The following is a 27,465-nucleotide window of genomic DNA, read 5'->3' as shown; positions in this document are numbered from 1 at the left end:
GGCTCGGGCGTATTGGAGAGTGGTGGAACCATAACAGGGGCAACATTATCCAGGTCGGAAGCCAAAGGTATGACCGTGTCCTTGCCACCGAAAAACTCCCTGGCTCCAACCGACAACACAGACGGCATTTCGGGCGTTGGGCGGAAAAGCTTAAAAAGGGCCGCCTGCACTCCTGCCTCGGCCACGAGAGTTTGTACTATCTTCTTTGTCTTATTCCATACTGGACTCAGGGAAAAGGCTTCCTTATCGCCCTGAGCCACCGACTTCCAAAGCTTGGAGCCTAGCCGCTCCCACACAGTTTTATTAAAAATTGTACTCGGCTTAACAAAAGGTTCCCTTCTCTGTCCCCACCGCAGCAGACGGGACAACATATCAGAGGGGAGCTTCTCTCCCTCTCTTCTTAATAAATGAATCAGTGCAGCAGGGGAAATCTTTTCCCCCTGTCGGTTCATAATGTGCAAATAAAGCTTCTGTGTTATCTTTTCTTCAGTTGATACAGCGGTACTCACATTAGCTGCTCTGCCCTTCTCCACCGCGGCTTATAGCCACCCTTCTCCTCCGCGGCTTATAGCCGCTCTCCTCAGGGCTCAGGTGCGCCTCTCTTTTCGGACGCCCGGGGGCTTCTCCAGCACTCCCCGCCACAGCTCCTCCGCTCGCCTCTGGGCTCAGGCTCCTGGCCGTTCGCCTCTGGGCTCAGGCTCCCGACACTATCATCATTCGATATGAGTCACGTCAGGGTCCGGGGGCTTCTCAAGCACTCCCCGCCGCGGCTCCCAGCTGCCCGCCTCTGGGCTCAGGCTCCTGGCCGTTCGCCTCTGGGCTCAGGCTCCCGACACTATCATCAGTCGATACGAGTCACGTCAGGGTCCGGGGGCTTCTCAAGCACTCCCCGCCGCGGCTCCCAGCTGCCCGCCTCTGGGCTCAGGCTCCTGGCCGTTCGCCTCTGGGCTCAGGCTCCCGACACTATCATCACTCGATACGAGTCACGTCGGATAAGCACTCCCCGCCTCTGGGCTCAGGCTCCTGGCCGTTCGCCTCTGGGCTCAGGCTTCTCCGCCTGGGTCAGGCCATCGACACTTTCATTCGATACGAATCATGTCGGGGTCACCATTTGTTGCATCGCAGGCGTATATGAACAAAGCTCAACCATCTGTGTGATTGGCAGCAAAGTCATTTATTTCTCTCCAGCATGCTCTTATATACAATTAAGGTCAAGCAATCAAGCAATTGCTAATTGGTTAACAAGGTACAAACAAGCACAGCTGTGACTTCATAGGGTAATTGTCATCCCGTCCCACTTTCTAATTTATTATCCTGTTTACTGCCTACCAGCAGATAAGAACTAGCCTCATCCTAGAAACTTGCATGTCAGTTTCTCACACTCTCTAACGCCAAGTTAGCAACATATTCCCACAGATTCCTTCTATTGAGTTTTGGTCTGGGGTTAATTTCCCCACCGAAGACCCAGTTTTGCATCTGCTACAGATTTGGGGCCGGATTTTTAAAGGTATTTAGTGGGATGTTCAAAAGCACTGGGGTGCCTAAAACCCACTGAAATTGGGTCCTTGGCTTAAGGCTGGGCTCAGTCACTATGGCCCAGATCCTGCCCTGCTGGGTTCCAGGCCAGCAGCACAGAGCTCCTCTAAAGCCAGCGGATCTGGCCACTGGAGGATTCCATCTCTCTAGTGGAACCTGCATGCAGGGGCAGCTCTAGACATTTTGCCACCCCAAGTAGGGCGGCATGCTGCGGGGTACGCTCTGCCGGTCGCCAGGAGGGCGGCAGGTGGCTCCGGTGGACCTCCCGCAGGCGTGCCTGCGGAGGGTCCACTGGTTCGGCGGCTTTGGTAGACCACCAGAGCTGCGGGACCAGCGGACCCTCCGCAGACATGCCTGTGGGAGGTCCACCGGAACCACGGGACCAATGGACCCTCCACAGGCATGACGCCAAAGGCAGCCTGCCTGCCGCCCTCCCGGCAGAGCGCCCCCCGCGGCATACCACCCTGCTTGGGATGGCAAAATGTCTAGAGCCGCCCCTGGCTGGGACATACTGGCCCACAGCTTTTATAGGCAAATGAGTTCAAACTGATGAACTGTTTCCTCTGCAGAATGAAATACAACAAAGAGTAATAGGCTAATCGGCATCTCGTTAGAACATCAGTGCTGTCTAATTAGGAATCTAATTAACCTAATCTCTGAACATAGGTTAAAAAATAACTAAACAATTCATATATTCAAAATAAGTGGGAAAACGTGTTTATAACATTTTTTTCTCTTGGGAACCTTTTTCATAGTGGAAGGATCAGTTGCATGATATTTTTTTCAAAAATAAAATGCATGTGCCAAACTCTACTAAGATTAACCCATGACTTGAGAGTGAATTCATTGGCTCATGGTCAGGGATTTTCCAACAATTTTTTTTTCCATCAGAAAATTCTGATTCATCCGACCCAAAACTTTTTACAGGAAAGGGCTGATTCGGGGGGGGGGGGAATCATTGGAATTTTTTTTCCAGGATATGTGTGTCCCAGTAACCACCTGGTCATGGCACTTGCCTGGGAAGAGAGCCAGGTCCAAAACCAGCAGAGCAAGGGCTTGAACCCACAACACTTTGACAGGTCTCAGATTCACCCCATTGTGGAACAAATTACAAAACCCCACCATTTTTTGTGGGTTGGAAATCTATTTTCCAGCCAGCTCTGCTCTTGGTGCACTGCTTGGGTATTTGTAGGCATGCAATATTCATTTTCAGATCATACCCAGATCACACACTAATAGGCCAATGGACGCACACATCATGTTTGTGGGAATGATTCCAATCTTCCCCTTATTTTTCTTTCCCTTTCATGTGTGGAATGAATTTTGTTATGTGCACTGATATCGAGGTAATGTGCGGATATGCACCACCAGTAGAAACAAAAAAACCTATATATAGTTTATATTATAAAAAGTTAACATCTGTGCCAGCTAGGACAGATTAGGCATTTTAGAACTCACTACTCAAATAATTAAATTTAAGCATAAGAGAGAAATAAAATGATGAAATGCACAGACCAGTCAAAAAACTAAAATAACAGCACCTTGAAAGAATAAAATTACAGAGAATATATGTGCATTGCAGGAAGTACCAAGAAGTAACAACAACAACACACGTATGTGTTGAGAGGTGAGTGTAAAAGAGACAGTGGGAGTGTGAAAGAGACAGAGTGAGAGACAGATTGTGTGTTTGTGTGTGTGTGTGCGTGTGAGAGACAGAGACAGACAGAGGCATTGTGTGAGACACAAAGACAGAGTGTGTGTGTGTGTGTGTGTGTGTGTGTGTGTGTGCTGGATGCAGGGGAACTGCATGAGAGACCCTGAGCTGTCTCTAAGCACAGTGGCACTCACCAGTCTGAAGGATCCTTCAGACCACAGCAGCTGCCAGCAGCTCCATATAACTCCAGAGCTCTGTCCCCCTCCCCTGCTCTACGGAGATGATGTGAGGGAGGCAGGGAGAGGGGACACCCTGACAATAGTGCCCCCTCCCCCCCGCCTGCTCTGCACAGCCAGCAGGAGGGTCCCAGGAGCAGCTGGCCAGGGGCAGGAGCATTGCGGCAGCAGAGCAGCAGGGCGAGAGGCACCTAAACACAAATTGAGTGTGCAGGACTTAATTGACTCTTGTGTGGCCATGCAGGCATGCAGCTTAGCGGGAACACTGATAATAACTCTGAAAATGAATAATAAAAACATCCATTTTAGCACAAACAGAGGCTGAGAGGAGTTAATGCAACACTGACCTTGAATTGTTTGTAGAAGTCATCATAGAATATCAGAGTTGGAAGGGACCTCAGGAGGTCATCTAGTCCAACCCCCTGCTCAAAGCAGGACCAATTCCCAACTAAAACATCCCAGACAGGGCTTTGTCAAGCCTGACCTTAAAAACCTCTAAGGAAGGAGATTCCACCACCTCCCTAGGTAACCCATTCCAGTGCTTCACCACCCTCCCAGTGAAAAAGTTTTTCCTTATATCCAACTTAAACCTCCCCCACTGCAACTTGAGACCATTACTCCTTGTTCCATCATCTGTTACAACTGAGAACAGTCTAGATCCATCCTTTTTGGAACCCCCTTTCAGGATAGTTGAAAGCAGCTATCAAATCCCCCCTCATTCTTCTCTTCTCTAGGACAACATCCTCCCACTGTTTGAACAAAGGTTAGACACGACGAAGCAGAGGCAGAGCAGTGCTGGGATGGAGCATTCCACCCAGCAGAGACAGGCACTGCGATTCTGTGACATTTTTTGTGAAAGTGATGAAGAGTTTAGGGATGAGGAAGATCATAATTAGCTCCAAGGCTGCAGCTGCTAACTCTGGCTTTCGAAGGAAAAAATCCACCCTGTGAATCTGGGAGCCAGCCCCATGTAGATGGGTTTAAGGCTAGAAAAAAAGAGGATAATCTGAGAGCAAATGGGGACAAATGCATAGAAAACCCTGGGAGTCTGTGATCAAATAACGGGGAAAAGTGAAGCCATCCCTAGTCCTGCTTTAAATTGGGCCACAGTTCCTAGTACACTCAGGCTGCTTCACACTACACCAGTGTCCCAAAGCAGCCGTAATTAACTAGCCAGTTAAGCTGGGTGCACAGCTGTTCGTCATCACAGAATGGTGCAAAGCAACTGAACAATACTGGTGAATCTGGCCCGTGGTGCTGCAGAAAAACATGACATGATGGTGGCTTTTCCCTAGTTTTGGGAGGTGTTTTATGGGAGCCCTTTACATTGCTGACCTGTATTTGGGCTCTTTTAGAAGTTAGTTTCTTTGTACCTTGCTTGTGAAAAGAAACAAGCCTACTACCTTAGAGTCAGTGATTTTGTATGAGGCACTAAGGGCTGGTCTACACTGGGAATTTACACTGGCAAAGCTGTGTCTCTCAAGGGGTGTGAAAATCCACACCCCCGGGAGACTATACTTGCTATACTGACCTAACCACCCTCAGTGTAGCCAGTGGTATGTCAATGGAAGATTCTTCCATCAACCTAGCTACCGCCTCTTGGGGAGGTGCATTATCTACTATGCCAATGGGTGAACCCCTCCTATCAGCAAGGTAGAGTCTACTCTGTAGCACTACAGTGGCGCTGCTCCAGCTCTGCAGATATATTGTTTCAAAATGTAGACATGCCCTAAAGATGTGAATTAAAAGTGGATTAGCTAAACTGCATTAAACCTCTGTGTGGACACTCTCGTTAAGGGTAGTTCAACATTTAAAACACTGAGGGCTTGGCTACACTTACAAATTTGCAGCGCTGCAGCAGGCTGTGAAAACACACCCTCTGCAGCACTGCAAATTGCGGCGCTACAAAGCGCCAGTGTGGTCAAAGCCCCAGCGCTGGGAGTCGCGCTCCCAGCGCTGTCCGTTATTCCCCACAGGGAGGTGGAGTACGGACAGCGCTGGGAGAGTTTTCTCCCAGCGCTGGCGCTTTGACTACACTTAGTGCTTTGAAGTTTAAGTGTAGCCATAGCCTGACAGGTGATAGCTATGTCAGTGGGACAAGCTCTCCCATCGACATAGCACTGTTTACAAATGGGGTGTTAAGGTCATTATAACTACATGGCTCCAGGGTATGGAATTTTCACACCTGAGCAACATAGTTGGACAGACCTAGGTCTGTTGTGTAGACCAGACCTCAGAATTAAATCAGTTTAGCTTAATTCACTTTGAGTGAATTCCCAGAAGAATTCTATCTTGGTGGGAAGTGTCAGGAAGATTGGATAACTTTATCCAGGAAGTGGGCGTGTAAAAATTGTGTCTATAGTGGAAATCTATCTTCAGTCTAAATTTTGTTCCAGCCACTGCAACTTCATAATACAGAATAATACCATCCCAAAATAAGGTTATTAGTGAGACATCCATGTTACATATCTTTTATTACAGAGGAAAATGCTGAAATTAGCAATGAGATTCTTGTTATTTTGCCTCCGAGGTGAAGCTGCCAATAAGGAAAGTGTTAGAGAGGATGGATGGTGTTTTCTTAACATCTGCATCAAATTCCCCAGAAACACTGTGCTAGTCAAATATTGTATTAGACAAAAGTGACAAGCAAAAAATAAATAAGAAATGAAAACATTTTATTGCAAAACATGTAATGAAGACAGCATGACAATGTACATTTAAAACAAACAGATTTTTTTACATCAAAATACATTCATGAAAACCTTGATTTCAGTTACATCAGTATAAAATCAGCATCAGTGTCATGTTATATTTATTCCTCTTTAACTGAACAAATTCTCATTGATGTTTCTTTGTGTGAATTTTTAAAGAATGGATAAATCTCTCCTGAGAATGAACATTCATTAAATGTGAACAACACAGACATGTCAGTTACATTGAAAAAAGTCACCTGCCCTTCTTGGTAACTAAGGTAAACTCCAATTTTCTTGGGCTTTTTCTGCACTATGACCCGGGTCCATGGGTCTGTTTTTGCCCAATAATCTCTCCCACTCAGACCCAGAGCCCAGAATCCCTCTTTATGAGACAAAGAAAGTTTTCCTTTTCTCTGTATTGACTTTCTGGCCACTCCCAGGTCCCAGTCAGTGCTGCTCACAACCTCCACCTCCCAGTAGTGCTTTCCAAAGGAGAATCCTTCAGAGCCCAACACACAGATGGTTGAATCGAATCTCTCTGGATTTGGTGGAACTTGTTGAGGTTGGGCTTCATGTTTAAAACTCTTCTCATCCCCAGAAATGGAGAGGTTGGGGTGGGCCGTGACTCCGTGGAGAGTGATATCATCTACAGGAAGAGAGTTTTCTTTTTGAGAATCACTCCTATAATGCCAGTATAAATTGGACTAGCAGGCAAATATACACTATGAGCCTTCTCCTGCCTCCTCTCCTCATGCAAAGCTCCCACTGATTTCAATGGGAGTTTTGGCTGAGTAAGGACTGCAGGACTTGACCAGTGCTGCACACTTGCCAATTCAATGTTGCACTGAACTCTGTCGGAAATGAGACTTGTGTGATATTTGCACAAAAATAAAAGTGATCCAGAATTGTTTATCACATGAGTACTCAAATTGGGCCAGATTCTGAGCTCAGTTATACAAGTGTGAATCCAGAGTAACTCCACTTCAACTAATGGCCAGCAAAGTGCACCATCACCATCAGAACTGAGAGCTGAATCAGGCCACTATGTGTCCAGCATTATGGGATGTTTTGTGTGGGACAAATGGCAAAAATATGTTTCCTATGTCAGCTAACTATGATGAGAAGTTCATCATGAAACACAGAATTGGATTATGGAGATATCAAACACTGGTCATGTCAACATACCTCTAGTACCACATTGTAAATAAATACAATGCACATAAGTAATAAAACATTATAATTATTCATTAAAATAAAGTTTTACCTAATAATTAGACCTGGAATCAGGAGCCCTAGGTTCTGTTACCAGCTTTGCTGCTGTGTGACATTGGTCAGGTTACATAAGCTCTCTGATAGTTGGTTTACTCCTCAGTAAGCTCAATATAGTGCCAACCTCATCAGGTATTTTATAATTGTTTGTAAAGAGCTCTGAGATGGTCAGCAGAAAAATACTATAAAAAGCAAATTATTATCTGCACTATCTTCACTGTCAGATCACCATCACCGTGTCCTTCCTCACCTCAGCACCATTTTAGTCTTCTCTCACTATAATTATTATAATCAGCAACATCACAGTCAGTCTCCGTTATCACCAGAGCCAATGATCCCACCACTGTCTTCATCATGGTGCCCTCATAAACCTCATCAACTCGCTCCTGACCATGCCTGTCACCACTGCAGTCCCCTTCGTGGTCCCACCACCACTGCATTATGATTCTCATCACAGTCCCCATTCCTGCCACTACATCATCTGTGCCTTCATTGTGGCCAAAATCCCAAAGTTCTTCCGTAGGCACTTTTTAAAATCCTGCTCCAAGTAAACACTGAGGCTCAGCTCCTCAAAGGTATTTAGGTGCCTAACTCCCATTTGGATCATTACCTTGGAGGAGCTGGGTCGAAGTGACTTGGGAACGCAGGTCTGTCAGAGGGTAGCTAGCCCTCTGAAGGGGTCAGTGGCCCAGCCTTCTGCTGACAGGCTCCACAAGGGGACAGGAGGAAGCTCAAGTTCACCTGGGAGTAGTTACCTCAGTGAGTAACTGGGGGAAGGGAATTAGGCGGGGAAGAACTGGGTATTGAGAAAAAGTTAAGGGCCTCACTGAGAGGGGGAGCTCGTGGGGAGAAAGGCAGTAGCCAGAGATGCAGAGGAATTGCAGAGAGAGGATCCCTCCAGCACACAAGGTACGTCTTCACTACCCGCCATATCGGCGGGTAGCGATCGATTTTTCGGGGATCGATATATCGCGTCTCATCTAGACGCGATATATCGATCCCCGAACGCGCTCCTGTCGACTCCGGAACTCCACCACCGCGAACGGCGGTGGCGGAGTCGACATGGGGAGCCCCAGACATTGATCCCGCGCCGTGAGGACGGGTAAGTGATTCGATATAAGATAATTCGACTTCAGCTACGTTATTCACATAGCTGAAGTTGCGTATCTTATATCGATTTTCCCCCTTAGTGTAGACCTAAGAAGCCAACATGCCAAAGAGAGAGAAGCAGAGCAAGAGGCCAGGGAAGCCTCCAGAGCAGGAGCAATAGGAGGCAGCTCAGGGAGCCGCAAGGGAGAGACAAGAACTGGTTCTGGCTGTTCCAAACAAAGACCCTGAGATGGAACCCAGTGGAGTGAATGGGCCCGGGTTCCCCTACCTACTCCAGCCAAGGAGTTTTTGAGAAGAAAACTCCAAAACATGGAGATCTAGGGCTCTCTACCCCAGTAGAGTCAAGGAATTTCCAATTCCCCATGATCCTGAAGGGGACTGAGTCTATTAAGGACCCAGCGAAAGGGCTAGAGAATGAACTTGACAAATACACAATTGAGGGTGGAGGCATAAGGGGAATAGAGTCAGGTGCTGAAACTCTCCATCCTGCCACAGTGGGGTGTTAACAGATATAGGACACATATACAAGGCCCCATTGAGTTGCAATGAGATTTGTGCTCTGCAATCACTTAGATTTTTTGAATATCGCACCATCAGTCATCACTCAGGAAAATCCGTCACTGGAGGCTGATTCTGAACTAATTCAGCAGTAACTCCATGCAGGTCAGTGGAGTTACAAAGGTGTAAAATTGATGTAAATAAAGTCAGAATTAGGCCTTGAAATTAGTTTAGGAGCTGGGAAGGACCTTTAGGAGCTGTCTCTCTGATAAGAACAGGTGGTGTTTCTTGTTTGATTATAGCATCAAACCTGCTGATTTCCTTAATAATGGAATAGATTCTAATGTATTGAGGTTCTCACGCAGCATCTATCACCATAGTATCAGCACCTCTATCCATGTGCTCTGTATTCTCTTACCTGAATTGTTCCGAGCCCTTCTCCATTCTGAAATGAAAGTAAGACAACAACAGACATTGAATTAAGAGAGGCATTGACTGAAAATTTCCTCCCTCCAGCAGCAGGGAAGTTCCAGACTGAGGGCAAGTGAGGATGCCAGACGCATTAGGGGGTGATTCCTTTTGCAAGAGTTAATATAGACAAAAATGGCACATGAATGGTCATTCTCTCTCTCTCTCTCTCTCTGTCACACACACGTGGGCTGTTCTGAGCTAAGATTAGAATCCAGGGCAGGGGTCAGGGGCAGCTCTAGGAATTCCGCCGCCTCAAGCAGGGCGGCGCGCCGCAGGTGGTGTGCTGCCGGTCGCCGGTCCCACGGCTCCGGGGGACCTCTTGCAGATGTGCTTGCGGAGGGTGCGCTGGTCCCGCGGCTCCGGTGGAGCATCCACAGGCAAGTCTGCGGGAGGTCCACCGGAGCCGTGGACCAGCGGACCCTCCACAGGCATGACTGCGGGAGGCCCGCCGGAGCCACCTGCTGCCCTGCGGGCAAAATGCCGCCCCAAGCGCGTGCTTGGCGCACTGGGGTCTGGAGCCAGCCCTGGCAGGGGTCATGCTCTGGCTAAGATCTGCTCTGTCAGTTCTGCACCTCCAGCCAGTGCGTCACCTCCCCATGTTACCTGATCTCTCTGGCTTTGATCTAACTCCCTCTTACAGTTCCCCTCTCACTTGAACAAAAAATGAATCTTCCCATTAACACACACAGTGTTTCCAAGCACCAGGGGCTGTATTCACAGCAACCCAGCTTCTACTAGGCAGGACATAGAAGGACAATTCCCTCCAATGTGTGTCTCCTTTGCAGCGGGGAGGTGTAATACCCAGCATGGGTAGACAAACACGTGCCAGCTCTGTTTGAGCTAGTGCACTAACAATAGCAGAGTGACCACACTGACTAGGGTTAGCTGCATGAGTTCAATCCACCTGACCCCTGGGTACATGTTCAGACAGCTAGTCTCTCTGCACTTACACTGCTATTTTTAGCATGCTAGCTCGAGGAGAGCTGGCAGGTGTCTGTCTGCTTGCACTGGGAATTACACACCCCAGCTGCTGTGCAGACATACTCTAAATCAGTGACACTCCAGCTGTGGCTACTGAGGTGTTTTACACCCCATATGTGGCTGTCAAGGAGACAGTGGGTCTGTCCCACTCCTCAGGCTGAGACAGACAACAGGGATCAGGCCACATCTCCCATGCTGCCTGGTAAGTGTGAGCAGTATGGGGAGCTTCAATGTGTCTGCCTGGAGCTGCTGTATTCCCTGCTATGGATGAGGAAGAACATGGACTGTCAGGATCCCCTTCTCCATCAGGAGCAGCCAGGGAGATGGAAGAGAGACACGAGAAATGGCCCCTCTCTCCAAATACCCAAGCAATGGGAGTGGGGACACCAGCAATAGTGCACCATAGGTCTTCACTCACCTAATTCCTTCTTCATTTCATCTGGAAAAAAAATTATTATAGCCTTTTAAACTCTTGTTCAGTGTTTCCCTTGGTACCATGCATCAAAGATTACCCAGTAAATGAATTAAATTGTTCAAAACCCATGATGACTTAAATTTAAAAAGAGCTAGAGAAATTTATAGCCAGACAGCTGGAAGAATTTACTGTGATGATGGTTTATGGTTTGGATGATTAATCTCACAGATATTTATGTCAAATGGGGAAAAAGTGTGGAGTTCAAGGGGTTTTGAGATTCAGGTAAGGGACTGCAGCTCTGCAGAGCTATCTGAGCCCTTCTTCCACATAGAAAGAGAGTAAACTCGGGTGCTCTGCAGAGGATATGGATGCCCCATTCTTTTTTATAGAATCATAGAATATCAGGGTTGGAAGGGACCTCAGGAGGTCATCTAGTCCAACCCCACACTCAAAGCAGGACCAATCCCCAACTAAATCATCCCAGCCAGGGCTTTGTCACGCCTGACCTTAAAAACCTCAAAGGAAGGAGAGTCCACCCCCTCCCTAGGTAACCCATTCCAGTGCTTCACCACCCTCCTAGTGAAAGAGTTTTTCCTAATATTCAACCTAAACCTCTCCCTATCCCTGTGCTGAAGATATTCTCTGTTTCATCACCAGTACCAAGGGTGTTGATGGCATCCACATTGGCCCCAATGCTGAAGAAGTTGAAGGGCCTGGAATAGCAGATGGTTTCGATAGTCCTGCTGATTCCTGAGATGTGCTGAGGTTGGCATGACAAACAAAACAAGTCCATTGCTGCCACACCTGTACCTGTAGGTACTGGATTTCACAGCCATCCCTAGATGGATCCAGAGTCAACAGTATTGTACAAGAAAACTCCTGTCCCAGTACAACCCTGGTTACCATCTGGACATCTCAAGGCTGTCTTTGAGGAGGAAGATGATGAATCCTTCCTTTCCCCAATCTGTCTTATGGGTTCTCTTTCAAGGCGGTTCTGGAGACATAGAGCAACTTCCCTCTTTGAGGGAGAATCAGAGTCCCAGGGTCTGTCCTCTGCCACTTCAGGGGTGGAAGGCAGCTGAGGGTGGTTAGACCCACAGGCAGTTGAGGGTATTGATACCAATACAGGCCTTATGGCTTGCTCCACCAACTGCTGCTCCAGATAAAGTTTCCTTGACATCTGTGTTCTCTATTTAAAAGAACAACAACTCTCTGAAATGTGACCCACCCCAGGGTGGAGCAAACAGCAAGTGTGTAAGTCACTGATGTAGACAGAGACCCCACATGACAGGCAATGCTGAAGCCCGGAGAATGCTGCATAACCCTTGTTGCTGGGCAACACAAAACATTAAAAATGACTAACCGTAAAAACTACACTAAATCTAATTAGACTTTAGGTTTTACCATGAACAACTATTTAAAACTATTTTGAAAGTGAAAAACTCAGCAAAACAGTATGATGTAGAGCGAAAAAAACAAAGAGAAAAATGTGCACGGGGAACTCCAACTATAGCCCCTGGCATCAAGAAGGAACTGAGGGGGGTCGGGGCGGTGCTGCCCTTGTATAGCCTCTGTTGGGACCAAAAGAAGGTGTTAAGCACATGCGCTGCCCTGATGGGTACTGCTAGGGGGAAAATCTCCAGCCCCAGTACACTGAGCACAAACTCACCTGAGTGGAATAAACGTCTCCAACCACTCCAAGTAGAACTAATAGTTATAAAACTAAAGATTTTGTGAACAGGATTGTGTTTTATGGAGATTCTCTCTTTTGGTGAAGGAGAAAAGGTGCATTATCCTCACACATATCCAGCCCAGTCCCCGGCTCACTCTTTCTCTACATAAAGTTCCATGGCTCTGAAGAAGGAGCTTTGAATACCAAGAAAAGGGGCAACAGAAGAGCAGAGTGTGTTGAACCCTCCTTCCATGTAGGGGGAGGGGGTCACAACTCTCCCCCCCACACACACACACTTTTGTTCTGGCACAGAAGCTCCTGTAAGACACTCTTAGGAGGGAGAAGGTCTGAAAATATTGCACAAAAGAAATTGCACCAGTTTCCATGCTATAGCGTCTGAGAGACCACCTGCCAGTGGAAAATACTCTACAACACTGAATCTCAACTTTAAAACTTACCCACCTTCCTCTCAATGCAAAAGCAGAAAGATCCTGATTAGTGCGGGTTGGAGAGCCCTGGAGCTGGATCCTGGGCTTCCCACAACCCAGTCCCACAAGCACTGAAGCTTTGAGCAGGGGGTTGGACTAGATGACCTCCTGAGATCTTTTCCAATCTTGATCTTTTATGATTCATGACAAGCACCTTTTGACTTCAGTGGGAGCAAGATTGAGTCCAGACTGTTTATTAAAAACACCCCTCTGGAGCTTATCATATTCAGACTGAAATATATGAACCATTGCTCTGATCTGTGTATTTCATCAGTTAAAAAAAGGGAAAACCAAACCAGCCAACCAAAACCAATAACCAAATAAGGCAAGGTGTCATAGCTAGGGAGAAAGACAAAGCAACTTTGATATGTTTACTATTAGAAATTGCAATGTGTTCAGAACCCATGGAGATGAGCACAGAATAAATAACAGAGAAATCAGAGTAGGTAGAAAAATGAACAAGTGTTGGACCAGATTTCATTCACAAGGCTTCGTAATGACAGTTCACTTAAAATTCATATTGATTTCAATGGAAATTTAGAGTTATGGAAACAGACATCACACACTGAGGTACAGATATAAAAAATGGTCCTATAAGAAAGAGGCTGAAAACATGGTTTAGTTAAAGCTGGGCAGAAACTAGAATTTCCATTTCATGGGAAATTCTATTATTGTAAAATTAGTTTTTTCTTCTAAAAAGAATGAAAACAAAGAATTTTGAAATTTCCTCCAAAATATTCAGGTCAACCAGAACATTCTGTTTTGATAAAATTGAAACATTTTGTTCCCTTTTTTAAATGAAAAAAAATATATAAAAAAATCCATTTCAATGCAGTCAAAAAGGAAAGTTTTTACCTTACTGAAATGTTTTGTTTTTATTTCCCCCAAACAATTTTCTTTTTTTGAAACACACACGTTTCGATGGAAAGTTTTTAACAGCTCTTGGTCCAGTAGTGAATACACTGGGTTGGAAGCCAGAATATCTGGGTTGTAATTCCTGCTCTAGCAAACATTCCTGTGAGAATGTGCAGGAGAATTTTCAAAAGTTTCCTCTGGGTGTTCTGCATAGGGCATGGGTTTCCAGCTGGGGGAAGCTATTTTGGAAAGACTATTCTCCTCCCAAACCAGCTTCCTGCTTTTGATGTACTTAACTTTTCTTTGTTTAGTTTTTAAACCTTCAGCTAGCTGCCCTTCAAAATATTTTTGGCCTGCTTAATTGTACTTTAACACTTGTCAGAGTTTATGCTCCTTTCTATGTTCCTGTCATAAATATAAAGGGAAGGGTAATAACCTTTATGTATGCAGTAACATAAATCCCTCCTGACCAGAAGGACCAATGGGGAAAGAAGATCCTTTGAAATACTGGGTGGGGGAAGGTTTTGTTTGTGCTCTCTTTAATGGTTCCCTCTCGGGACAGAGAGCGAGACCAAGCAGGTAAACCAGCTTCTGAAAAAGTATCTGAAATGATACATCTAAAGTTACAAAAAATGTAAGTAAAGGCAAGGAAATGCATTAGATTATCTTTTGTTTTAGCTTGTAAATTTTCCCTATGCTAAGAGGTAATTTTATTCCTTTTTTGTAACTGGGAAGTAGAGTCAGAGGGGAATCCTCTGTGTTTTAAATCTTTTTATTTAGCCTGTAAAGTTATCTTACATCCTGAATTTGCAGGTGTGATTCTTTTATTTGTTTTTAAATAAAATTCTTCTTTTAAGAACCTGATTGATTTTCAGTGTCCTAAAAAAACCAGGGATTTGGTCTTTGTTAACCTACTGATTGGTATATTATTCTCAAGCCTCCCCAGGAAAAGGGGTGAAGAGGCTTGAGGGGATATTGTGGGGGGGAATAGGGCTCTAAGTGGTGCCTCCCTGAATGTTTGTTTAAATCACTTGGTGGTGGCAGCAATACTGTCCAAGGATAAGGAAAAGAATTTGTGCTTTGGGGAAGTTTTTAACCTAAACTGGTGGAATATAAGGTTAGGGGGTCTTTCATGCCAATCCCCACATCTGTACCCCAGAGTTCCTCAGTAGGATTTTACTTCTAATTTTTAATGGATGCCTTTTTGCCTCTAACTGCTTCTTTTACTTTGTTTTTTAGCCTTGGTGGTATTTTCTTGGTCCTCTTAATATGATTTTTTTTAATTTGAGGTATACATTTTACTTGAGCCTGTATTATGGTGTATTTAAAAAGTTTCTACAGCTTGCAGACATAACACTTTTGGGACTGTACCTTTAAATTTCTGTTAAACCAGTCCAATGATTAACTCATCTTTATCAGTCTTAGTTCTCTCAAGGTAGAACACTACTGCATGTCTGATGTCCAGAGTATATAGTATTTAGACCTGTTTGCTCCCATGAGGTTAAGGGAATAATGAAGGAAGATGAGTTGGTTGGTTCAATTGGAAAGAGGAGGGTATAGTGGGTAAAAATTTAGTTTGATGTCAAATATTTGTTCCTCGTGTATTTAATTATAGAGTGTGATCGAGTCATCCCTTTTCTTTATTTAGCAAAAAAGATTGAGCTCCTGGAGTGTATCACTATAAAATATGTTTTCTAATCCTTTAATAATTTCTCTTCTTCTTCTCTGAACCCTCTCCTATTTATCAACTTCCTTCCTCAATTGGGGACACCAGAAATGGACACAGTATTCCAATGGCAGAGCCAAAGACAGAGGAAATATAACCTTCATAGTCCTACTTAATACCATCCCCATGTCCTCTGGCCCACTGCCTACCAAAACCATTCCTACTGAAGGGGTTTTGTGAGCTTCAAGGAAAAGGGTACAGTCCTGCTGAGAAAGAAATTGCACCTGTTCAGATTACAGACAATGTGTGTCTGACTGACCCAGTCATGGGACAGGAATGGTGAGCGGGTTCTTTGATATCACCCTGGGGAACAGTAGGTGGGATTGTATAGAAAGGGGTTAATGGCTCTTCCTGGAGATCTCAGGTTTGCAGGGGGACAGCACCCTCAGCATCCTGCTGCCAGAGGCAGAGGCATCCAGGAAACTCTTCTGGCAGAAAGACACAAGACCTCTGAGCATGAGACCTGGCATGTGTCAGAGTCTTGGGCTTTGTGGTTATTCCACATGCTCTGCACTCTGCTGTGTGAGGGGAGAACCCCCCACCCTGATGCAAGATGCAATTAAAGGCCCTGAAGTTTCCAGCAGAAGTTTCCCATCCAAGGGGATGCTCTCGCCTTTCAATATCAAGAGTTCCCCCTCGGAGCACTGTATAAAACCCCACAGAGATGTTTAAGACTTACCATGATTTTCTGGGTGCAATCTAGAGCTGGCTGCTAAATATTTCCCTGATAAAATCCCACTCTGTGTGATCACCTCAGAAATCAAAGCAAAGTCATTCTTCCTGTCCTACCATTGTTTGCAAAATGAGATACAGGCTCATACCACCTATTTGTCTTTTTTTCTGAAAATTGCGTTAATGAACTTTTCTTTCCTCTCAACAGCCTCCCTGGCGCCAACTTCATCAGTGCTCCAGGAATGGAGCAACCATGGAAAAAAAGACAAGGTGTTCAGCACTCACCGGCAGGCCCTGCCAATCAGCTCCTCCCCCTCCACCCCAGCACCTCATATCTGCCACAGATCAGCTTTTTTGCAGAGGGCAGGAGGTACTGAGGGGAGGAGCTGAGGAAGGAAGAGGCGGAATGAGGGTGGGGCTCCATTGGAAGAGTGGGTGGAACAGGGCAGGAAGAGGCAGAATGGAGCAGGATGATGTGGAGCAGGGGTGGGGCCTGGGGCAGAGAGGACCCAAGAGGAAATGAAAAAGTTGGCGCCTCTGCCTACACTGCCCCCACATTATTTCATAACTGAATCAAACCTTAACAATGTCTCATTCATTTTGAAGTGAATAATCAGAATGTTCCTCCTTAATATGGAGGAAATAGAAACTTTTGACTCTACTGAGATACTTTTGCTTCTTTCTTGTTCTTTTTTCATCCATACATTTTTTCCATCTGAAATAGAAACATTCCCATGGAAAGTTTCTGCCAACGCCTTCCTCTCATACTGAGTACACAGGATGGGAGGACAGAACAGCTATGTTCTATTTCGTGCTCTAGCAAACATTCCTGTGTGACTATCAGCACTTCCTTTGCAGAGGGATTGTGAAAGAGCCAACACTGGGTGCTCTGCACAGGATGTGGGTTCCCAGTTTGGGGAAAGCTCTTTGGGGAAGACATTTCTCCCTCCAACCCTGAGGCACAGGGTGGAGTGTCCGCATGGCCTCAGTTACTACAAGGTCAGGCACAGCACTAGCAACTCGGTCCTGCCACACTCCCCAGCCAGAGCCTTTTCGTTGAGTGGAAATGTTCGATTCCTGTAGCATGTGGATTTTTTTTCTCATACCCGACTGCCCTTAAACCCCTGACCCACTGACTTTCTTTGCAAAGTGATGTCTCAGCTCGATGACATACCACAATTCCACAGTAATCTACACAGACTCTCCACTTCCTAGATCCACAGGGAATGTGTCCCTTCTGCAGTTCAATGTACGTCCATTGTCTTATGAATTGAAGAAGGTGAATGAGATCCTTTCTTTGTTGATTAGCATAAATATTGGTCATGGGGAGTGAATTAGCTATTCAATCCATGGGCTAGCCCCATTCCTATCCCACCAAGTAGTAGATAGAGGAGATTATATTCTTGCTTTATTCAATTTAAGAAGAAGCGTCATGGTCACAAGTAATTAACAAAAGGTGAATACGTTCCTCTGCTAATATGGGTTCTGCTATGAAAGGAGCAGTAACACCATTTACATAGTGTGCTGCATTCCATTTGCTTATTTCAATGCAGAGTCCTTTCAATGTGTACATTGCCTTTAAGAGTGTGTCTCTGCAAGAGTGTTACCGTTCTTGGAGTATACAAACAAGTAGTGGGTGAGTCTATTTAAATTTCAACAATGTATGAGCAGCACTACTCAGAACCAGCAAGTGCCCTTACATGTTATTGACAAAATTAGCCAAGTCATCCGCTCTATCAAAAAGAGGAGTAGAGCACATGGAAGAAAAAGGCCACAGACTTACTTATTGTTTTTTCCATTTCTCCTAAAAAAGAGAAAAAATATATTTAAAGATAACAATAGCACCTTTTGTAATATATGACCAAGAATAAAGGTAACTACTAATTAAAATATCAAAAGCTGTATTTATTGGAGAATAGCTCTGAGGGAGCAAGTGACACAGTGAACATCATACTGTCTAAGGCCGGAAGGAAACACTCTCAAAATCTATTACATGCGCCAGAGAACATCCCCGAAACATTTCATTTTTGCAGTAGAGCAGTTCCTTTAGAAAAAAATGTCAAGTGATGAAGGATGCACCACAACCTCTCACCAATTGTAACAATGGCTAATCACCCTCACTCTTAAAAATGTATACCTTATTGCTAGTCTGACTTTCCTAGTTTCAGTTTCCAGCCACTGGATTTTGCTAGACCATTCTCTACTAGGCTAAAGAGCCTATTATCACATATATGTTCTCTGTCTACATATGGCTAGAGTGTATCCAAGCCGCCCCTTTTCTTTGGCGAACTAAATAGATTGAGCTCTTTGAGTCTATCACTATAACACATGTTATCTAATCCTTTAATCATTCTGGTGCTCTTCCTTCTTCAGTTGGGGAAAACAGAACTGCACTCAGTATTCCAGCAACCGAGCCATATATTGAGCTAATATAATGCCTATAGTCCTAATTAACATCATCCCCATGCCATCTTGTTTCGGGCCTAGTGAACACTTTCCTCCTGAAGGGCTTGTGTGAGCTCCAGTGAATGGGGTACAGTTTTTCTCAGACAGAAATTGCACTCACCAGCAGACACCATCAATCAGTTCCTCCCCCTCCACCCTAGCGTCTCCTTCCCACCGCTGATCAGCTCTTCTGCAGAGGGCAGGAGGCGCTGAGGGGGAGGAGCCAAAGAAGGAAGAGGTGGAATGAGGGCGGGGCACTCTTGGGAGAGGGGGTAGAGCAGCCTCAGAAGAGGAAGAGTGGGAGCAGGAACAGGTGGGGCAGGGGTGGGGCCTTCAGGGAAGGGGTATAATAGGGGTAGGGCCTGGGGCAGAGAGGTGGTCAAGTACCCATGAGGAAATCAAAAAGTTGGCACCTGTGCCAACACTGCCCACACATTATTTCATAACTGAATCAAACCTTAACAATGTCTCTTTCATTTTGAAGTGAAAAATCAGAATATTCCTTTTCAATATGTAGGAAATAGAAACTTTTTACTCTAATGAGATGCTCTTCCATCTTCCTTGTTCTTTTTTTAATTACAAACAGTAGTTTTTGGCCTGAAATAAACATATTCCCATGGAAAGGTTTTGTCAACACCTTGCTTTCATAGAGCATACATGGGACCCGAAGACAGAATATCCAGGTTCTATTTCCTACTCTAGCAAACATTCCTTTGTGACTAATTAACATCCTAATTAACATCATCCCCATGCCCTCTGGTTTGGGGCCTAGCGAACACTTTCCTACTGAAGGGCTTATGTGAGCTCCAGTGAAAGGGGAACCCTTTTTCTTAGACAGAAATTGCACTCACAGGCACGACCCATCAATCAGCTCCTCCCCCTCCACCGCAGCGCCTCCTGCTCACCGCTGATCATTTCTTTCTGGAGAGGGCAGAAGGCTCTGGAGGTGGGACAGGGGAGGAGCTGAGGAAGGAAGAGGTTGAAAGAGGGTAGGGCTCTCTTGGGAGGGGAGGAAAAGGGCAGGAAGAGGCAGAGTGAGATCAGGTAAGGGTGGGGCCTTAAATGAAGGAGGTTAGGAAAGGCAGGGCCTGGGGCAGAGAGGTTGTCAAGGACCCCTGTGGAAATCAAAAAGTTGGTGCCTGTGCCTACACTTCCCCTATGTGTTTGGGTAACTGAATCAAAACTTAACAATGTCTCCTTCATTTTGAAGTGAAAAATCAGAATATTCCTTTTTAACTCGGAGGAAATAGAAACTTTTGCCTCTACTGAGAAACTTTTGCTTCTTTCTTGTGCTTTTTTTCACCCAAAATGTTTGTTTCCACCTGAAATAGACATATTCCCATGGAAAGTCTCTGCCAAAATCTTCCTCTCATAGTGAATACACCAGTCCAGAAGACAGAGTATCTAGGTTCTATTTCCTGCTCTAGCACACATTCCTGTGTCAATATTAGCCCTTCCTTTGCAGGGAAATTGTCCAAGAGTCTACACGGGGTGCTCTCCACGGGATGTGGTTTCCCAGTTTCAGGGAGGCTCTTTAGGAAGGACAATTCTCCCTCCTTCCGTGAGACACAGGGTGGAATGTCTGCATGGCCTTAGTAACTACAAGGTCAGGCACAGAACTAGCAACTCGGTACTGCCACACTCCCCAGCCAGAGCTTCTTCATTTAATGGATATGTTCAGTTCCTGTAGCGCGTGGATGTTTTTCCTATCGTACCCGACTGCCCTTGAACCTCTGCCCCTCTGACTTTCTTTGCCAAGTGATGTCACAGCTTGATGACATTCCACAATTCCAGAGTAATCTACACAGAACTTCCCATATCCATGGGGCATGCAATGATAGCGTCCCTTCCGCAGTTGAAATTGTTCTAACCATTAAGGCCACACTTAGTTTGGTCAGTCAACTGTAACTATTGAGTAAAGTAGGCAAACTCACCCTTTTCCTCCTGGAGTTGTTCTGCAAAAAAAAAAAAAAAAACATTGGGGAGGAGAAGAAAACAGTTCAGTGTATGTCCATTTACTTATGAATTGAAAAGGGTGAATGAGATCATTTCTTTCTTGATTAGCATAAATATTGGCCATGGATAGTCAATTAGCTCTTCAATCCATGGGCTAGCCCCATTCCTATCCACTATGTAGTAGATAGAGGAGAATATATTTTTGCTTTAATCAATTTAAGAAGAAGCTTCATGGCCACAAATAATTAGCAAAAGGTGAATATGAAACACTACGCTCCTCTGCTAATATGGGTTCTGCTATGACAGGAGCAATTATACCATTTACATCATAAGCTGAATTTTATTTACTTATTTCAATGTAGAGTCCTTTCAGTGTGTACATTGCCTTTCATAGTGTGTCTCTGCAAGGGTGTTATGGTTCTTGGAGAATACAAACAAGTAGTGGGTGAGTCTATTTAAATTTCAACAATGTATGAGCAGCACTGCTCAGAACCAGCAAGTCCTCATATACAGTATTGACAAAATCAGCCAAGTCATCCGCTCTATCAAAAAGAGGAGACGAGCACATGGAAGAAAAAGGCTACAGACTTACTTATTGTTTTTTCCATTTCTCCTAAAAATTAGAAAAATATTTAATGATAACAATAGCACCTTTTGTAATATATGGCCAAGAACAAAGGTAACTATTAGTTAAAATATCAAAAGCTGTATTTATTGGAGAATAGCTGTGAGGGAGCTAGTGACACAGTGAACATCATACTGTCTAAGGCCGGAAGGAAACACTCTCAAAATCTATTACATGCGCCAGAGAACATCCCCAAAACATTTCATTTTTGCAGTAGAGCAGTACCGCCCCCCCCCTCAAAATGTCCAGTGATAGAGGATGCACCTTAACCCCTTGTCAATTGTAACAATGGCTAATCACCCTCACTCTTAAAAATTTAACCCTTATTTCTAGTCTGACTTTCCTAGTTTCAGCTTCCAGCCATGGGATTTTGCAAGTCCATTCTGTGTTAGATTAAAGAGCCCATTATCACATATATGTTCTCTGTCTACATATGGCTAGAGTGTAACCAAGCCACCCCTTTTCTTTGGTGAGCTAAATAGATTGAGCTCTTTCAGTCTATCACTATAATACATGTTATCTAATCCTTTAATCATTTTGCTGATTTTCTATGAACCCTCTCCAGTTTGACAACTTCCTTTTTCAGCTGGGGACACCAGAACTGCACTCAGTATTCCAGGAACTGAGCCATATATTGAGCTAATATAACCCCTATAGTCCTATTTAACATCATCCCCATGCCCTCTGGTTTGGGGCCTAGTGAACACTTTCCTACTGAAGGGCTTGTGTGAGCGCCAGTGAAAGGGGTACCCTTTTTTCTGAGACAGATATCGTACTCACAGGCAGACCTAACCAAACAGCTCCTCCTCCACCACAGCGCCTCCTGCTCACCACTGATCAGTTCTTTCTGGAGAGGGTAGAAGGCACTGGGGGTGGGGCAGGGGAGGAGCTGAGGAAGGAAGCAGTAGAACGAGGGTGGGGCACTCTTGGGAGTGGGGGAACAGGCAGGGCTGGCTCAAGGTTTTTTGCTGCCTGAAGCAAAAATATTTTTGGCTGCCCCCTACCATGTCCTGGGCTCTCCCCCACCCCAGCTACCTACCCTGGGTGGGGAGAGGACAATTCTTCTTCCATCCCTGAGGTACAGGGTGGAGTGTCTGCATGGCCTCAGTGTGGAAATAGAGCAAGAACTAACAGGGATTTCAATGCATGACAGTCTCTGTTAGCAAGAGTCAGGCTCATAGGTGGCAGGTTTGTATAATTTTTGGTGGGGCCCAAAATGGTGGTGCCCCCCCGCTCCCGCCCTGTAAGCCGATATAAAATGAAGCTACAACGCGTCAGTGCCACAAGATTACAAGGGTCAGTCAAAAGTGGAAAGTCAGAAGCAGCACTTGCCTACTTCAATATACAGTATTATATTTTGTTGCACCTGTTGTGATGAAGTGGGAATGTTCTTAATATTTTCTCTGAATACTGTGTGGGTGCCTCAGTTTCCCCTGCAAGATGCCAACTGAAGGTGTTGGGGACAAAGAGATCAGGTGGCCTCCTTGTCCGGAAGAGACACAGAGGCCAGAGGAGGGAGTGTCAGTTTGGAGCTGGCTGGGGAAATGGGGAGAGACCCAGAACTTGGTTCTGGGCTCCCCACCCCCCAAGATGGACCTGACAGAGGGGTTCTGTTTTCTGTACCAACAAGCTCTGTTTAAACTGTGTTCCCATCATCTAATAAACCTTCTGTTTTACTGTCTGGCTGAGAGTCACATCTGACTGCGGAGTTGGGGTGCAGGGACCTCTGGTTGCCCCAGGACCAGCCTGGGCAGACTAACTTTGGAAAGTGCATGACGTGGAAGGGCATGCTGAATGCTCCGAGGTCAGACTCAGGAAGGTGTAAGCTTCTTGCCCTGGAGACAGTATGCTCCAAGAGAGGAGGTTCCCCCAGAGTCCTGACTGGTTTTGTATGGAGTTGTTCCAAAGCATCACAGCATCCCCTTCCACACCGTGCACTTCCCAGAAGTCCGCACAGGCACTGACACTCCCTCCTCCGGCCTTTGTCTCTTTTCCAGGCATTAGGAGGCCACCCGATCTCTCTGTTCTCCAACACCTTCAGTTGGCACCTTGCAGGGGAAACTGATTTGGGAGAAATGAAGTAAAAGCTGCCCAAACCGAGCTTGAGCACTCCTGAATTTTGAGGTGTTCAAATCTGAAAGGCAGGTGCTGGGGGTGGGAGAGGGCTGTGGGCTCCATGGGGGAGCACGGCAGCAACTGTCTGGAGCTGCATGGAGCCAGATACGCTAGTCTGAGTGGCACAGTAAGCAGTTTGGGGGTTGGAGAAGAGGTAGGGAGTTCCGGGGGGCAGTCAAGGGACAAGGAGCAGGGGGGGTTGGATGGGGCAGAGGTTCGAAGGGGCAGTCAGGGGACAGGCAGCAATTGGATAGGCATGGGAGTCTAGGAGGTTTATCAGGGGACAGGTAGGGAGTGCGGTCCTGGGGGGGAAGTTGGGTGGGGTCTCAGGAGGGGGCAGTTGGGGACAAGGAGAAGGGAGGCTTAGATAGGGGCTGAGGTCCCAAGGGGCAGTTAGGGGCAGGGGTCTCGGGAGGGGGTAATCGGGGAACAAGGACCAGTGGTGCTTAGATAGGGGGTGGAGGTCCTGGGGGGCAGTTGGGGCAGGGGTCTGGGGAGGGGGCAATCAGTGGCCAGGGGCTGGGATTCAAAGGGCTCTGGGCTGCTGGCAGCCGCGGGGATCCCAGAGCCCTTTAAATCCCAGCCCCGGCTGGGAGTCAGAGGGCTCTGGGCTGCCTGCAACCGTGGGGAGCTCAGAGACTTTTAAATCCCATCCGCGGCCGGGAATCAGAGGGCTCTGGGCCATAGGCGGCAGGTTCGTATAATTTTTGGTGGGGCCCAAAATGGTGGTCCCCCCACCCCGCTCTCACCCTGTAAGCTGATATAAAATGAAGCTACAATGCGTCAGCACCACAAGATTACAAGGGTCAATTAAAAGTGGAAAGTCAGAAGCAGCACTTGCCTATTAATACCTAATATACGGTATTAAATTTTGTTGCACCTGTTGTGACAAAGTGGGAATGTTCTTAATGTTTTCTCTGAATACTGTGTGGGTGCCTCAGTTTCCCCTGCAAAGTGCCAACTGACGGTGTTGGGGACAAAGAGATCAGGTGGCCTCCTTGTCCGGAAGAGACACAAAGGTCAGATGAGGGAGTGTCAGTTTGGAGCTGGCTGGGGAAATCGGGAGAGGCCCAGAACTTGGGTCTGGGCTCCCCACCCCCCAAGATGGACCTGACTGAGGGGTCCTGTTTTCTGTACTTACAAGCTCTGTTTTAGACTGTATCCCTGTCATCTAATAAACCTTCTGTTTTACTGTCTGGCTGAGAGTCACATTTGACTGCGGAGTTGGGGTGCAGGGACCTCTGGTTGCCCCAGGACCTGCCTGGGCAGACTCGCTGCGGAAAGTGCATGGTGTGGAAGGGCATGCTGAATGCTCGGAGGTCAGACCCAGGAAGGTGTAAGCTTCTTGCCCTGGAGACAGTATGCTCAGAGATGCTCCCCCAGAGTCCTGACTGGCTTTGTATGGAGCTGTTCCAAAGCATCCCAGCATCCCCTTCCACACCATGCGCTTCCCGGAAGTCTGCACAGGCACTGACACTCCCTCCTCTGGCCTTTGTCTCTTTTCCAAGCATTAGGAGGCCACCTGATCTCTTTGTTCTCCAACACCTTCAGTTGGCACCTTGCAGGAGAGTGGCCCAGGCCATCAGTTGCCTGGAGACAGGGTGTCAGCCATTCTCTGTGCAGACAGCATCACACTGGCCCTCTAGGGCTTTACAACAATCACACCCCCTTATCCCACCATCTAGAGCCTTAAGAAATGCATTGGGGAAACTGAGGCAAACAGACAGTATTCAGAGAAAACACCTGTATACGACCAGTTACATACTTTGAAGGGTGTAAAGTAATCAAATATTGTGCTAAATACAATGATACTCCAAACACCTTCAGTTGGCACCTTGCAGGAGAGTGGCCCAGGCCATCAGTTGCCTGGAGACAGGGTGTCAGCCATTCTCTGTGCAGACAGCATCACACTGGCCCTCTAGGGCTTTACAACAATCACACCCCCTTATCCCACCATCTAGAGCCTTAAGAAATGCATTGGGGAAACTGAGGCACACAGACAGTATTCAGAGAAAACACCTGTATACGACCAGTTACATACTTTGAAGGGTGTAAAATAATCAAATATTGTGCTAAATACAATGATACTCAAAACTGACCACCAAATTTAAGTTGCATGTTTTTCCCCTCAGGTGAGGGTTCTGGGGTGGGGCTGGGGATGAGGGGTTCACAGTGCAGGAGCATGCTCGGTGCTGGGGGTGCAGGCTTTGGGGTGAGGCAGGGCTGAGGATGAGGAACTTGGGGTGCAGACAGGCTGCCCCAGGGCTAGGGCCAGAGAGGACTCCCCATCACCACCACTGGCAGCAGCAAGCTCCAGGGGAGGGTCCCCTCCTGCCCCCCATGGCACACACACTCTGCACATGCTCCTAGAGCCCCTCTCAGGTCCAGAAAGCTCACTCCCCTCCCCTATGATGGGTACTGGGGGGGGGGCACAGGTGGCCTTCCATGTTGCTGCCCCTCACCATAACTTCACTGTGGAGGGGGGATGGGGCTGCCCCTTGCCCAGCATGGGGCAGAAGTGGGGTAGGCAGGGTGGTGGCTGGCTTTGGGGTGGGGGAGCAGGGTGTCATAAAATTCACCCAAGCCCCAGCTGCTCAGGTCTAGGAAGCCTCCCTCTCCCATCCCTCCTGTGGTGGGTGGGTTGGTGGGTGCTGGGGGAGGGGGCATTGCCTTCACATGTGGCTTCCTGCCTCCCCTGTGCAGCCTGCTGCGCCTCACTGGGGGTAGGAGTAGGGGCTGGGACTGGGGCTGGGGCTGGGGGGGAATCATAGGGTTAAACACTCAAACATAATAAAAAATCATAGGGTCAAACACTCACGGAAGCCGCAACTTCTGCTAAGGTGAATGATGTCTGTCTCCTGGCCCGTTTGTGTCTCCTCCAGGTAAGGGGAGGGGAGGGGAGGGCCCCTCCCCTCCCCCTCCTGAGTGCTTCAGCAGTCGTTAGCACATTCCTCTTACGCCCGTCTCCGCCACTCCGGATTCGGGGATCTGAACCCGACTCCCTTTTGATCAGTCGTTAGCACATTCCTCTTATGCTAATGCTGCAGCCCTTAGGCTACCGGCAGCAGCAGCAAAGGAGAGCTAGAGAGACGTGCTGTGTGCTCTCTTTACATTCAGGCAGGAAAACTCTGGGGAGGGGGAAAAATCTAATATTTCCAAATATTGGTGGAGCAGAGCCCCTGATTATGAATATTCCTGGGGCTTTAGCTCCAAGAGCCCATATAAGTTGGCGCCCATGCTCTGGGCTGCCTGCTGCAGCGGGGAACCCAGAGCCCTTTAAATCCCAGCCGCGGATGGGATTTAAAGCGCTCTGGGCTGCCTGCAACCGTGGGGAGCCCAGAGCCTTTTAAATCTCAGCCGCGGCCGGGAATCAGAGGGCTCTGGGCTGCCCGCTGCGGCGGGGAGCCCAGAGCCCTTTAAATCTCAGCCGCGGCTGGGATTTAAAGGGCTCTGGGCTGCCTGCACCCGCGGGGAGCCCAGAGCCTTTTAAATCCCAGCCGTGGACGGGAATCAGAGGGCTCTGGGCTCCCCGCTGAGCCCTATGATTCCCGGCCGCAGCTGGGATTTAAAAGGCTCTGAGCTCCCCGCGGTTGCAGGCAGCCCAGAGCCCTCTGACTCCCGGCCGTGGCTGGGATTTAAAGGGCTCTGGGCTGCTGGCAGCGCAGAGCAGGGGAGAAACCTAGCTCCAAATATTGCTGGAGCAGAGCCCCTGTCTGTGAATATTCCTGGGGCTAAAGCCCCAGGAGCCCATATAAGTTGGCGCCCATGGTCAGGCTAGCTGTAACCCTAATAACGTGAGATTTGTAGAAGCAAGGATTGTGTGAAGTGAGTGGGAAAGAACTGTGGGAGAAGTAATTGCGACCTTGTTTCGATAATAAGGAATGTAAATTGGCATCTGAATAGAACTGAGAAAAATAAGATAACAAAATAGCCTATGTATAAACAAAATGCAGCTGTTGCTCATTATTGTAGGTAACAAAATTATAAATGATTGCTGTAATTGTTTACTTGGAGAGAGACCTGCCTAGGAATGGGGCAACCCTGTGTC

The 27,465-nt window shown here is 46.9% G+C and overlaps 1 protein-coding gene across 1 annotated transcript in view; it reads right to left on the bottom strand.

The window, feature by feature from the left end:
- Nucleotides 1-6,084: 6,084 nt before the first annotated feature.
- Nucleotides 6,085-27,465, bottom strand: part of LOC123350280 (butyrophilin subfamily 1 member A1-like) — a 95,378-nt gene continuing 73,997 nt past the window's right edge. Inside the window, exons 24-29 of the mRNA XM_044988777.1 lie at nt 21,270-21,290; nt 20,656-20,676; nt 18,060-18,080; nt 10,867-10,887; nt 9,415-9,441; nt 6,085-6,765 (exon numbers count right to left, since the gene is read on the bottom strand). Coding sequence (XP_044844712.1) covers nt 6,239-6,765; nt 9,415-9,441; nt 10,867-10,887; nt 18,060-18,080; nt 20,656-20,676; nt 21,270-21,290 — 638 coding nt within the window. The 3' untranslated portion in view covers nt 6,085-6,238. The remainder of the gene's footprint in view (nt 6,766-9,414; nt 9,442-10,866; nt 10,888-18,059; nt 18,081-20,655; nt 20,677-21,269; nt 21,291-27,465) is intronic.

The sequence above is a fragment of the Mauremys mutica genome, chromosome 15 (assembly GCF_020497125.1).
Source record: "Mauremys mutica isolate MM-2020 ecotype Southern chromosome 15, ASM2049712v1, whole genome shotgun sequence".
Lineage (NCBI taxonomy): Eukaryota > Metazoa > Chordata > Testudines > Geoemydidae > Mauremys > Mauremys mutica.
Note: the sequence above shows the minus strand (reverse complement) of the source record. Positions and strands in the feature narration are given on the sequence as shown.